Raw genomic sequence first — 13,652 nt, forward strand, 5'->3', positions numbered from 1 at the left:
CATACATGGTAAATAAAGGTTGCTGCATGTATTTTATTATTTATTGACTTTTCGCTCAAGGCAGAAAAAAGTGTTCTTCTACATTGCATTTTTACAATTTGCTTTTACAGAAAAGAAATTTTGCTTCATTCTCGAAGACCCAGGGGAAAATTGGAGTTTCCATTTCAACACTGAACACAGCGAATGAAAAATTTAAATCTAGCAGCTTGTCTTCGGGCAAACTCCCTTTATTTGCATGAATCTGGCTTACAAGCACGGACCAGTCATGCGACCAAGTTGTGGTTTTGTGACACATGAAACCCACCTATAAAGCACAATATTGATTCATTTTATAAACTTCATTAGAAAGAAACTCACCTTTTGAAAGAAGAAACATACAAGTAAAGAAAAATGGCATGTCATGTTTATATCAACCTATGCAATAATAATAATAAAATGCTTGTTTTCACAAGGCTCTTCACGCACATTTATCCTGTCTTTTCAGGTGGACTGGACACTGATATTTTTGTCGCCTACGTCAAAAAGCAAAGTCCAATTACACAGGGGATTGAAGGAAGGATTGTTGTTCTAGCAGCAAATGAAACTACAGATGGCATACCAGACAGTAATAATTCGAATGGAAGCAACAATATTAAAGTGTCAATCTTACCCATTGTGTTATTTTTTAACACACTGAGATTGATTTCATGAATGTTGCTACAGCTATGATTGACATAAGGGAATCAGAAACTTTTCACTTATGTATGGATTGTTGAAAATAATATAGTGATTAATATGAATGGACCATATTCCCCAAGTTACTCTATCTCAGTAGCCAGTTTATTTGTTTGGTAACACTTTACTATACCAGAGACGGATTTCTTCAAATTTACAGGAGAAAGTACTTACGCAAATCATTTTCTGTAGCGTTGTTGATGTTCGGTAATGTAGTTTTGATCCATTTTAATGCGAATGCATGTAGTTTTCTATGAAAATCTCTTTCCGACGTGCTATTGCTGCTGCCGCCATTTGCTTTCTGCATGAGAGCACAATGTTCCATGTGTTTGATGACGTAAACGCCGTAGTCAGTGTTTCAACCCATGCCGTCTTTTCACTATTAGATGACGTGTCGTTGTCCGTATATGCTAAATTGAATGAAAGGAGTGCTAATGGAACCTAACCTAACAGACCTAACCTAGTAGGCATACCTCATCCCCGTGATGGTTCGTGCGGCTATCGTGAATTTTTGGGCTAACGTCAATGATTTTTGGGGCTACCCGTGGATGGTTTTTGGGGCTAACGTCAATGGTTTAATAATTACTCTTTATGTCAAAAATTGAACTATTTTTCGTGAAGTGTTTTTAAATTTAGGTATTTTTCGGTGAACAAGGTTGCAACACTGCATGCACACTCCAAATCGACAACACACTGGCACAACGCACGAAGAACGGGTAAGCTATCGCCATATTGTGTGGAAATAAGGAAGAACAGTAAGTACTCGTTAATGTAAGAAATAGACATTATTTTCGTTAGAAATTCATTATTTCACCTAAATAAATGTTCTGCAATGCAGAATAGTACGTTAGCAATGTAAAAAAGTGCGAAATAAATCATTGACAGGTGTCTCTGGTATAGTAAAGTAGTACCATTTGTTTTTATACAAGCATTATTAGTTTTGATTTCACTCATATATATATATATATATATATATAACTTGCCAAAAATAAATAGAGCTTTCTACCATTTGGGGCTACCGTGTAGCCAAATGAATAGCACTCTCACCTTTGGTGTGAGTGGTCCCAGGTTCGATTCCCAGTGGGAACTAAAGAATGGTGTCGACACAGCATTGCAAGGACAATTGAGGAGCTGCTTGATCAGTTCCTGCGGATGTCCAAACTGAAAGTCTTGACTTCACAATCTTACAAAATTTCTGGGTGTACACTCATTCACGAGATGCCATTATATATTCTTTGGTAATTTTATGGCTGGACCTGTGATTTGTTTCTATGAGTGGTATGCTCAATAGTAAAGGCTTGCAAGCATTAGCTTTCAATATACAGTTTAAAGGAGAGGAGGGAGAGTACTCATGGAGATGTCCAACACTGACCATCATACTTTTGCTGTCTAAAATTACATGATCACCTCTCTCAAAAATGATTGATCTTCCTTCACTTCTAAATTGACCCTAGGGGTCTATGGGACCCAGGTGATAATATTTCTATAAATCTTCGATATACTTTCTCAACATACTGTATTGTCATTCTCAGTACCTTCCAGGTAGAGGTAAATGTCTGTTATATCGGAGACACTTTTCTTCAAATTTACAGGAGAAACTACTTACGGAAATGAGTTTCTGTTGCATTTATCAAGCTTTGTGGAGGTATTTTGTCAGTATGGAATGCTGCACAATAGAAAATAAGAACGTTTGATGTGCGGAGCGACAACATTATGCCGTTGTTTCCATTATGAACCTGCAGATGGCGCGAGTGTCGAAAGTCACGCGGTCTCGCGAGAGGAAGAAGTGTTTCCAAACAAGCCTTTTTTTACCAGAATTTTATTTTTATTTTTTTAACTATGCTTACCTAACCTTACCTTGCCAGAAATGGTTCGTGGGGCTAACGTGAATGGTTTTTGGGGATATCCGTCAATGGTTTTTGATGCTATCGTGAATGGTTTTTGGGGCTATCGGGAATGGTTTTTGGAGCTATCCGTCAATGGTTTGTGATGACATAATCAACACGAAAGTAGGTATTTTTCGGTTAAGAAAGTTGCAACACTGCATGCCCTCTCCAAATCGACAAAACACAAGCAAGACGCGTGATGATCCACAGCTGTGCACGAAATATTCTATGTTCCGCAACGGAAGAAAGGACCCAAAATAATTACTCGTAATGTGAAAAATCGAAGTTATTTTAGTGTAAAAAGCATAATGGCACCTTGAAATCGGTTCTGCAATACACAATTGGTAAGTACGAACCATTTGAAACTGAAAATATGCGTTAGAAAAGTGTCTCCGATATAAGACATTTACCGAGGTCTCTATTTGTATCATCGAGACATTCATTGCATAAGGCATTCTGCTACACGTGTTGAAACTTGTACGAGTCAAGCAGACCCCAGCCTGTCCATTTTACATGGGTTGGAAATTTAATAGTGGCAACTATTAATTTACAAATGATACAAAAGAGATACCTCTGTGAAACTTTTACAGCCCTTCGATGTAGTCGCCAGCATTGTGTACAACCATTGCCAGCGATGTGGAAGTCGTAGTATTTCTGTAGCAGTGCCTCTTCTGTTGATGGTTCGAATGGAGTGGTCTATTGCCTGAAGAATCTCTGGAACAGTTCGGAAGTGAATGTCTTTCATCTTAGGGATCAAATCAAAGTCACAGGGGCTTAAGTCTGAGAAGTATGGGAGATTGTAGAGCATCTGCAGTGGCAGCACCAGAAGGGGAACGAAGGGGTGCTTGCGCAACCCCTACTTTTTTCTGCACCCCTTATTTAAAACCTATGTTGAAAACATTAACTCTTACAATGTCATATGTCATAGTCACATTGAGTGCCCGATTAATAGGTATTGTAGTGAGACCGCTGTTATTGTATACAACAGCCAAGCATTGAAATAGGAGCCAAAAGTATTTTACTGTACTGTCGGCAGTCTCTATAGAGATCAGATCAGAGGCCACTGTCTTTTTTCATCAGTATTGTTGTTAAGAATGGTTTCTTCTTTTGTTTTGAGTGGTTTGTTTGTGTTTTTCGATATTTGCCTACAGCTCAATGAGTTCTTTTTTGGCACTGTTGTTAAATGGTTTTATTGTCCGCCTACTTGTTGTTCCTCTTTTCTCTAAGTCCTCCTCTTCCAAAATTGAAAGCAATTCAATATACTTCTGGTATTGTAAATTCGCTCCCAAGTAATCACCAAGCCTCTGAAGTATGTACCAACAGACATAAATAGAAATCGAACCATGTTAAAAATGCCTGTGTACCAAGATTAGTTCTGAATTAAACAATCTGAACTTGGGCCAACTAGCCTATACATTATATTTCAACTACTTTAACAGTTTGGTAACTGAAGGAATTATGAACATCAAATGGAAGCAAATATTATGATAAACTGCACTCCCAACAACTGGTAGACTGTGTACCTATGCCCAAAAATAATAATTATTTAGTCAGTTAATAGCAAATTATCATTTCTGTACCTTCAATTTTGTGGTACAGGATTATGCATCTAATTTCTATTATAGCTGTTAAGTTTAACAAATACAATTTATATTTATCAAAGCACTTATTTTATGCTTCAAGTAAATATATCAAAGAAAAATCAGGAGTTTTTATAGATGCAGATGTATGCTTAATTTTAAGACTGACTGTATATCCTACAAATAATAAGGCAAGATATTGGAACTGGAAATTAACTCACCAGTGTTGTAAAGCTGTATGGCAAACTTGCAAAATAAGACAGCCCAGAAATATTTCACTGATGTTTATCAAAGTCCTTTACATAAACAGAGGAATTGAAAAACACAACAGATGGTAACATATTTGAAGCTACTACATCAACAGGTGTGCACCAGACAATATGACAGTGTTGCCAACTCCTATTTTCTTTTGAGTTTCCTGTGAACTGTGGTAAAAAATACAAAAGAAAAGGAATATTTTAATAAAAAAAAGTACTGGATTGATTAATTTCCTTTACTTTTGAGAAGTATTTTGGATATTCAAGCTTACCACAGTAGCCCTATTTCGAAAGACAATAAAAATGGTATGCAAATTGTCCATCATCAAGTTCTGTCACTTTTTGCTATTATTTTTGGCAAGAAGTGAAACAAAAGCACAAATGATTTAGGTCTCTTCCCCAGCATTAATTGTACTCATAAAAACAAAGAATGTTAACAAATTGAATGTAAATAGGTACACTCATCTCAATTCGTACTCTGGCAGTTGTTTCTTTATACAGCATATTTGCAGAAGATACAATTTAATCTACAAGTGTATCAATATACACTATATAAAACACAACTTATTACTAACTTTGTTGACCCTGTACAGCTTGCCTCCTATTTTGCATGCTGTACAAATAAAACAACAGGAAATGGCTTCTCATTGTGGATATTATACTTCATTACAACAGACCTGCAACACACACTTAACCCCTCCTGTAGATGTGATCTTTAGAAATGCCAAATCCACTTGCTTTTCTCATAATTTATCCCTAGCCAAAAAGCAAATAATGCTGATATTTTTAGCTTGTCTACTACCAACAAATGCAAGTCTATGAATTTTAGAGCATCTTGGGCATAATTTGAAGTTTTTACAACAATCTAAAATGCGCGTGTACTGTATAACTAACTTTTGGGTCCCATTTCATATATATATATATATATATATATATATATATATATATATATATATAATGGATAAAAGCAAGGAGGGCCAAAAGGGCTAAGTAAAAATCAAATAAGGTAAAAGCAAACACTCACCGGACAGTAGGAAAATTCAAAATTTTCGCTAATTTATAGCATCATCGGTGTGAGAAGAAACAGAAGACGGAACCGGACATACGGTTCCGTCTTCTGTTTCTTCTCACACCGATGATGCTATAAATTAGCGAAAATTTTGAATTTTCCTACTGTCCGGTGAGTGTTTCCTTTTACCTTATTTGATTTTTATATATATATATATATGCATATACACATACAGTATGTAACATTGTTATTCCTACACATAAAATTTCCGAGGAAAACATGTCATATCTACTAGTAAATATAATCATTTTCATATGTACCTGGAAATTAATGTTAATGAAGGTTTCACCAACAAACGTCAATAAAAATGTATGTTCAAAGTGCATGAACAGAGCATATAATTTGTGTGAAAATAGAAAAGCACACTGTTTCATGCAACATTGTTATTCATACAGGCAAGAGTTTCAATCTTCCTTGCATACAACGCCACCGCTATTCGAGTGATTTCATGCAGTTTGCAACTTCGCAACAAGTTTGAACATGCAGGCACGATCCCCGTGCGGAATGCTGGTTTAGGTATTGTTGTAGGCCTATCGTCATTCAGCATGTTAGAAATGGTCAAGGTGAAGGAACTTAGTTCCGATCTGAAGGATGTTGTTATAAATTTGACCCTTAGAGGTTATTTGCTAAGAAAAATTGGACAGAGTAAATAAATCATACTACACAGTTCAATACATAGTAAACAAATTTAGAGAGGAAGGTTCAAAACAGAATGTGCCGAGAAAACCAAGAGAGAGACGGTTGAATAAACGTGATGAATGCTTTATTTTAAAAAGAGTGCGAGAAAACCCCCGACTAAGTGTTCCTCAGTTACAACCAGTTAGTAGAAAATGTTACTGGCAAGATGATGTCCGATCAAACTGTCCGACGTGCCTTGTGGAAGCATGGATATCATGGCAGAATACCACGAAAGAGGCCGTATGTAAATAAGGTGAATCGCAGGAATAGACTTTCATTCGCGAAAGAGCATATCCCCAAGGACCAGGAATTTTGGGATAGTGTCATATGGTCCGACGAGTCCCAAGATTAACATATACGGGTCAGATGGGATAAATAGGGTCTGGAGAAAATCAAATAAAGACAATGATCACATTAACACAGTTCCAACAGTTAAACATGGTGGTGGGTCATTAATGATTTGGGGCTGTATGTCGTCCAAAGGTGTTGGTACCATCCAGTTTATTGATGGTATCATGGATGTATATGTCTATTTGGACATATTGAAGAACAATATAAAGCAGAGTGCCCAAAAATGGACATGCTGCCTATTTACAGATTCCAACAAGACAATGACAGTAAGCATAAGGCGTGAGTTAAGATGAATTGGTTAATATGGAATGTGCCCAAACTACTACAAACACCAGCTCAAAGTCCAGACTTAAATCCCATTGAGCATTTATGGGCAATTTTGAAGAAGCGAGTCCAAACAGAGTTGAAAACTGGTTAATTCTATTTAGAACAGGTGTCAAGCAGTAATTAAAGCCAAAGGATATGCATCAAAGTATTAGAACTGTCAGTCAATTTGCTCTGAATATACTTTTTTTCTTTTATATTAAGTGTACAAATAGAAAAGTTGTACAAAAAGTGGCATGTTTCTTTCAGATTCATTTATTATTGCCATTGGTTATACAGAATTTGGGTAAGATTTTATGTTCCTAATGAACTAACTAACTAACTCTCTAGCCATCTTAAACCCGAAGGTTCATGGCTGCAGCAACAGGCCTTCCACATGTCCCTATCTTGAGCAAGATCTATATACTCTTTTCCATCCCTTCCGATTTCCTTTAGGTCCATCTCCACGTTGTCCCTCCATCTTCGTCTTGGCCTTCCTACAGGTTGTTCCTAATGATATTGGTTATTGAATTGTAAAGAAACAATTTCAAAAGAGTGTATTTCCTTTCAGATATTAAAGCATTTTCTTTGAAAATCTGTGTGTAGGAATAAGAATGTTACATACTGTATATAACAGAAATTATTTTTAAAAAAATTATCCTGTTGTACATATAATTTTTATGCTTAATTATCTAAGTTTGTTGTAAATTTGTAAGATATATGTAAATTTCAAGAAATGTATGTTGTACACTTGTCAATATATTTTGCAATTAAATGCTTCTGATCTTGTGGAAGTTAGTGTTTTAATCCTGAACTACAATGATTCATGGCGTGGCAGTTCTTCTCCCAGTTGAAGAGATTCTCATAAATCATTCCCATCATTAGAATAATTTGCGTAGGTATTTAATCTGGTGTCTTTTACAGATGTTTTCATGCTTCACCATTTAAATTATATGAAGGCTTTCCAGATATCTCAGGGGTATAGTATGCAAGTGCCCCCTGCAGGAAGCCTTGACTTATTACTAACAAGTGTTCGAAAAGTCACGCAACCTGCTGTTTACGACTGTATAACACAATAGCGAAACTGAATGAGAAGAAACTGTTTCTGCCAAGAGAATGCCCTGGATATTGGGAAAATTTAGACACACACATATGTAAGAACATGCATGTTTTAATAACAAATAAGCAAAGTGTTGCCAAAAGTTGTTTTTTTTTTTCTTGCAAATTGTGTATTGATGCACAGAGCTCACCGAGGTAAATTATTGCAACATTTCACAATACCAACAAACAATTTGAATGGCCATCTATTGAATTTGAAGTAAAAAAAAATTTTGACGAAGTTTCAAAAACATTGCCCGAGGGAATAAATGGGCTGTTCCAAAAATCTGTTTTCGCAATATTACGAGGGACACTGGCAACACTGTTGCTGTCACGTGTCACTATTCCGTTATACGGTCGTAAACACTGGGTTGCGTGACTTTTCGGACACACTGTACAATACCTACTCTCTCTATTTTCACTGTTCGGTAATCCTAGCTCTTGTCCAGCACTGGGTTGTGTGCTGTTGTTACATTTTGGCATATTTAAGTTCCTGAAAATGTTGTTCTATAAAAGATTCTATGTTTTGGTACAGGCAAAGATAATAGTATGCAAATTGTCCACCATTCTCATTCTCTTTTGTTCTACTTCCAGTGTTTTTTAAGTAATGGAATTTTGCTGGATCAAAGCAAATGTCCTCTGCTTATTGATCTTTTATTTCAATTCACAATCATATTGTGGAAAATGGACTAAATGAAAATGCTGACGAGATAATTTGCCTAATTTTACTCTTGCCACTGGGTCAGGCGCTGTAGGCACTATAGCGCACAGGATCAGTGAACCCCCAGTAATATACAGTATTCACCTCAAGAATAAACAATAAACATTGTCTTTTCCTTTTCACAATATTTCACTAATTTTTTTACACAAGTCATGCATTTCTGTCCGCTGAGAAGCTGTGAGTTGAACCGGCATGGTGCAGTACCTCAGTTGAACCCCCCACAGGAGAGCTCGTGCCATAGCGAATCCTTCGGTTGGCGGCAGGCAGAAGCTCAATGTGGGCATGTGGGCAATTTACATGCACAGGGGTTCAGCAGTAGTCTCATACACGTGGAGTTCGTGGTCTTGCTGCTTTCTCCCTTTCAATGTTGCCCTGTGCGGTTCAAGTTTGAACCACATAAACACAGTCAAAAAAGCTTTGCATCACCCGAGAAGTGATGAAAATAGCATCTGCAACATGCCGAAGAGGACAAGAACCGATGAAGCAGAGCTCATTGTGCAAAGTAACGTGGTCAATGTGCAGTACCAATCACCACAGACGACTACCAGAGTCGGCAAGTGCATGCGTGTGTTCGAGCGTAGCACCACGGTAGTTGGCGAAGGTTGGTTAGGTGTTCCTTGTGTCCAGTTAGCGAAGGTGAGCGAGTGCAGCTGTGTTCAAGGCATGCCTAGGCGTACAATAGTGCAGTTTGATCCGGCCAGGATCATCATGCTACTGCAGACTGGCATATCACAATGGGCTGTTGGAGTGGCACAAAGTGATGTCTGTAGGACCTGGAGGCGGTATACAGACACAGGAACGGTAGCAGATCGTCAACGGACAGGTTGTCCATGGGTCACACCACCAGCACAAGACCGCTATGTACAACTCTCAGCTCGGCAACAGAATACCATGACGGCAAGGAACATCACTCATGCCCTCCGGGCAGCCTCTGCTGTGCGTGTGTCAAACCAAACTTTCTGTAACACTCTCCGAGGAAGTGGTTTACGTTCCAGAAGACCTCTCTGGCGCCAGTACCTATTGCCACAACATCGGCGTGACCGTGTGCATTGGACCCGTGCACATCGAAATTGGGGACCCGATCATTGGGCTCATGTGCTCCTCACCGATGAATGTAGGCTCTGTCCAAGGCCAGATTCACGAAGAGGACGTGTGTGGCGAGGCCCTGAACTGCAAGTGGGGCTTCGTAGTGTCCAGGGGGTCCATCCATACCAAGGAGGAGGAATCATGGTGTGGGCAGGGATCATGCTCGGACGTCGAACGCCCCTAATTCCAATTAGAGGGACACAAACAGCTGTTCGTTATGTCAGGGACATTCTCCAGAAGACTGTGGAACCATTTCATCAGGAAATTGGTGACAAATTTGTCTTGGTGGATGACAATGCCCGTCTACACCGCACACATATGGTTCACGATTATCTGCAGGCGGCGAATATTCGTCGCATGCTCTGGCCAGCGCAAAGTCCCGACATGAATTGCATCAAACATGCATGGGCAATGCTAAAAAATGTCATTGCAAACCGTCCTGTGGCTCCCACCAATCTTCGTGAAGTTCTTCTAGCAGTACAGGATGAATGGGATCGCTTACCGCAAGATCACCTTGATCGTCTCATCCTCAGTATGCCACTGTATGTTCAAGACCTTCTTGCAGCCAGGGGAGGACACACGAGGTGGTAGGCAATGTTTCTGATGGATCCGCTATGACGAACAGTCTTCTTGTGACAGTTTTGTTTTTTCGCCTCCATCATGAATTGTGCCATTTTAGTTTTAAAAAACATTTCTGAGAAAATTGTACGTTTTTTGTTCCCTTTTCATTCAACATGTCTTGTTCTTCATCTTTTCTTTTGTATTCCCACTGTCATTGCCAATAAACTTTGTGCTTCATGTATATTTTGTCATTTTCCATCCTGATGCAAAACTTTTTTGACTGTGTTTACATTACATATTCAACCTCTCTTTGTATCATGTTTGCGCCGACCTTCTTGGAATAAATGCAAGTTTGTGTCAGAGAAGGATGAGTAGAAATGAATGAAAGCTGGAATTAGATGTGATGAGACCAAAATAGCTCATGCACGCATTCAGTGGTTTTACCTAAAATGTGGAAACACTTTGGGTAAAAGATTGCCACAAAGAAAGGAAGACGTGACTTGCTGTCTTAAATTTGTTCGTTAGTTTTTGAAGTGTTTGGATAGTTGTTGGTAAATGATGCTGTGAGTGAAGCAATGGATGGACTTTACCTAGGTTAGGTCATTTGATGCAGTGCATGGGTTTCCTGTCCGTGCAGGTAAGAAATAACCGCTAGAAATGCATATAATTAACGTAAACAAATTTCCTTGACCGTTGAAAGTTAGATATAAAGCGTGTGCTGGTCAACCAACTCTAAATTTGAACAAAGCTGCCTGCCTTGAGGTCAGCTTAAGTCCTGTGAGAATCAGTTTCTGAGAAAACTTACTTGTTTCGATGTCCTCAAAACATTCTCAAAAATCATGAGTGCTGTACAGGAAAGGAAGGATCACAAAAAAATACTTTCTTGAAAAAATGGCAATTGCATCATATTTTGCAACAACATCTTGTATACAGTGAAACCTCAATTTTACGTTTTTCAGAAGACCAAGCTGGAAAAAAAAAATGCAGGAAAATGTAATATCGGGGAAAATTTTATAGCATTTTGCTCTATTGGGACCATAAAATTGGGGTTTTACTGCATATAAAAGAATGATAAACTATGAATAACTTTTTTGTATTACAAGGAAGTTCCGGTACTTGTCCTAAAATCATTACAACACACCATAAAATTACAAAAGTGAATTTATTGATTTACGGGTGACATTTTCACAGAGTGAAATGCGTGATACAACATAATGAAGCAGAGATACAACTTTACAGACCATTAATGCTTTTCTCCTTCATTGACAATGTTTTTATGTTTACACAACTATAAATTTAAATTTCATGTATTCCTACAACTCTATCAGACAATTTATATGTGTTGATGTGTAACATAATTTCACTTGTTTGTATTCTAAAGCAATATTAAGACGTGGGTCTGAAACGTAGTGCAGCATCTGCACATGAAATAAAAACACTTTCATTCCATTTGAACTTCTAAGATTTTTCTTCTCCAAATGAAATGCCTCATGGAATATGTTAAGGAAAATAAATGTGATAACTAAGCTTATAAATAGGAATTATTGTAGTTTCCACTCATCTGGCTGCCATATCCCATTCCATTTCCAAGACTTCCTTGATATCCACCGCGGAAACTTCCTCCCACTCCTGGAAATGACAGAAAAAAAAGACAAAAGAATGAAGATGCTTGTTAACGAATTTGCCGATGTCATAACACAAAGAAGAACAGAGACATATAAAGATAGCGAAAAAGAAGGAAAGTAGTGTAAAACACATTGAAATGCTCACTCTCCAAACTGTGTGCTAGTGCAATAAAGAAAGCATACATTTACAAAAGCTTACCAAGTTCTACCCAACTAATTCTCCTATCCCTACAGAACACTGAGAAAGTGTGTTTGTTTTTACAATTAACTTAACACCCCCCCTACCCTCAACATACTACCATGTACAAAACATACCCCTGACCTGAATCTAGCAAATTTTCCATCCATCCTTCAAAGTAATCCTACAACCCACACAATTTTTATTGGAATATTATAAATAACTTTGAAGCTGGCATGACACACACAAGCTCAGTATCTTGTAAACATCCCATGAGTTTTTTCAAATGACCCCCCCGACCTCCAAATTAATCACATTATATATTTACATAACCCATTTACTTCCAATTCTAATAGTCATTATTCAATTTTATCTTCTGCTCCAATGGCTGTAATAGCAATTTTTTTTATATAAAAAGAAGGATGTGAGTGCAAGATGTTCTATTGAACAGCTGCAACTATTCCTAGTGCTTACATCCTTTCAATTAACACACTAAAGTGTCTTTAGTTCACTAATGGGAACTCTAGCTTTCTAAGCCTTTACATCATACTCTTGAAAATTCTTTTACTTAAGGCTTGGCTGGGCCTTTGGCCTACACCAGGGCAGCTGTTTTTGAATTTTTCTCTCCTTTCGGAAAAAAAAACCTTTATATCCCAAAGTCTGAAAAATTATATACACTTAGAATTCTTGCTAGAGCATTCACATGCATCTTCATGTGGTTTGCTTTTGTTGCTTAGATATTTTCAATAGTTTTGTGGCTATGTTAGCCTATTAAACTATTAATATATAGACAACAAACGCAAACGACAGAAAGATTCACATGAATGCTCTAGAAGGAATTCTAAGAACAAGTAATTTTTCAGATTTTGGACTATAATAGCAATTTTTAAAAGGTGAGGAAAATTTGAAAACGTCACCCCTGGCATCAGCCAAAGGTGAAGCCCAGCTTTAAGCTCATAGGGTGCATTTAGAATTTAGACAATTTTGTCAAGATTATACTATTTCTAAATCAAGCAATAATTATGACTTCTAGGAGCAAATTTTAGATGAAAGTTCTAGCAACCCTCCCACTAATTCTGTAGCTTAAGAATCCCCTAAAGGAGCAAATACCCACTGTTAACAACAATTCTTGGTTCTGTGTGTTTATGTAAAAAACCATTTCCCTGGGAGTCGACTAGAGATCGATGAGCTGTAGCCCAGCCTTACACCTGAAAGAACGAAAACTCTAAACAACTCAAATCAAATACTCTTACTTTCTTCAAAAGTGGATATCCAATGTAATATTAAATTAAAATAAACAAACTATGCCTTTAGTATTATTGGGTCAGATGCTAGAATAGTTACAAAGCTCAATGAAATGAGTGTGAAAATAAAATATTAAACACAGTGCACATTTTAGTGATAAATAGCAGATTTGCAGGTCTGTTGATTAAATGAACTTCTTCAACAAGTACATTTTCATGGAATCTTCAACAAACAAGGGCACTAGGCAGTTTAAGATGACTTTCTTTGAATTCCTGAAGTACATAATACATTTCAAGAGCA

General features: G+C 37.5%; 2 protein-coding genes across 4 annotated transcripts in view; one reads left to right on the forward strand and one right to left on the reverse strand.

Moving 5' to 3' along the window:
* Positions 1-1,685, forward strand: part of LOC146003743 (apyrase-like) — a 70,059-nt gene extending 68,374 nt beyond the window's left edge. Inside the window, exon 9 of the mRNA XM_083142138.1 lies at positions 485-1,685. Within this exon, the coding sequence (XP_082998264.1) occupies positions 485-690 (206 nt within the window). The 3' untranslated portion in view covers positions 691-1,685. The remainder of the gene's footprint in view (positions 1-484) is intronic.
* A 9,762-nt stretch (positions 1,686-11,447) lies between these two features.
* LOC146003745 (heterogeneous nuclear ribonucleoprotein H-like) overlaps positions 11,448-13,652 on the reverse strand; it is a 36,038-nt gene continuing 33,833 nt past the window's right edge. For 2 of the 3 annotated variants that reach the window (XM_083142147.1, XM_083142145.1), the window contains one exon: positions 11,448-11,933. In XM_083142147.1, the coding sequence (XP_082998273.1) occupies positions 11,833-11,933 (101 nt within the window). In that variant the 3' untranslated portion in view covers positions 11,448-11,832. Of the gene's footprint in view, positions 11,934-13,221; positions 13,316-13,652 lie in introns of all 3 variants that reach the window. The other variant, XM_083142146.1, reaches the window with a different exon arrangement.

Source organism: Lepisma saccharinum, chromosome 20, assembly GCF_977018435.1.
Source record: "Lepisma saccharinum chromosome 20, izLepSacc3.1, whole genome shotgun sequence".
Lineage (NCBI taxonomy): Eukaryota > Metazoa > Arthropoda > Insecta > Zygentoma > Lepismatidae > Lepisma > Lepisma saccharinum.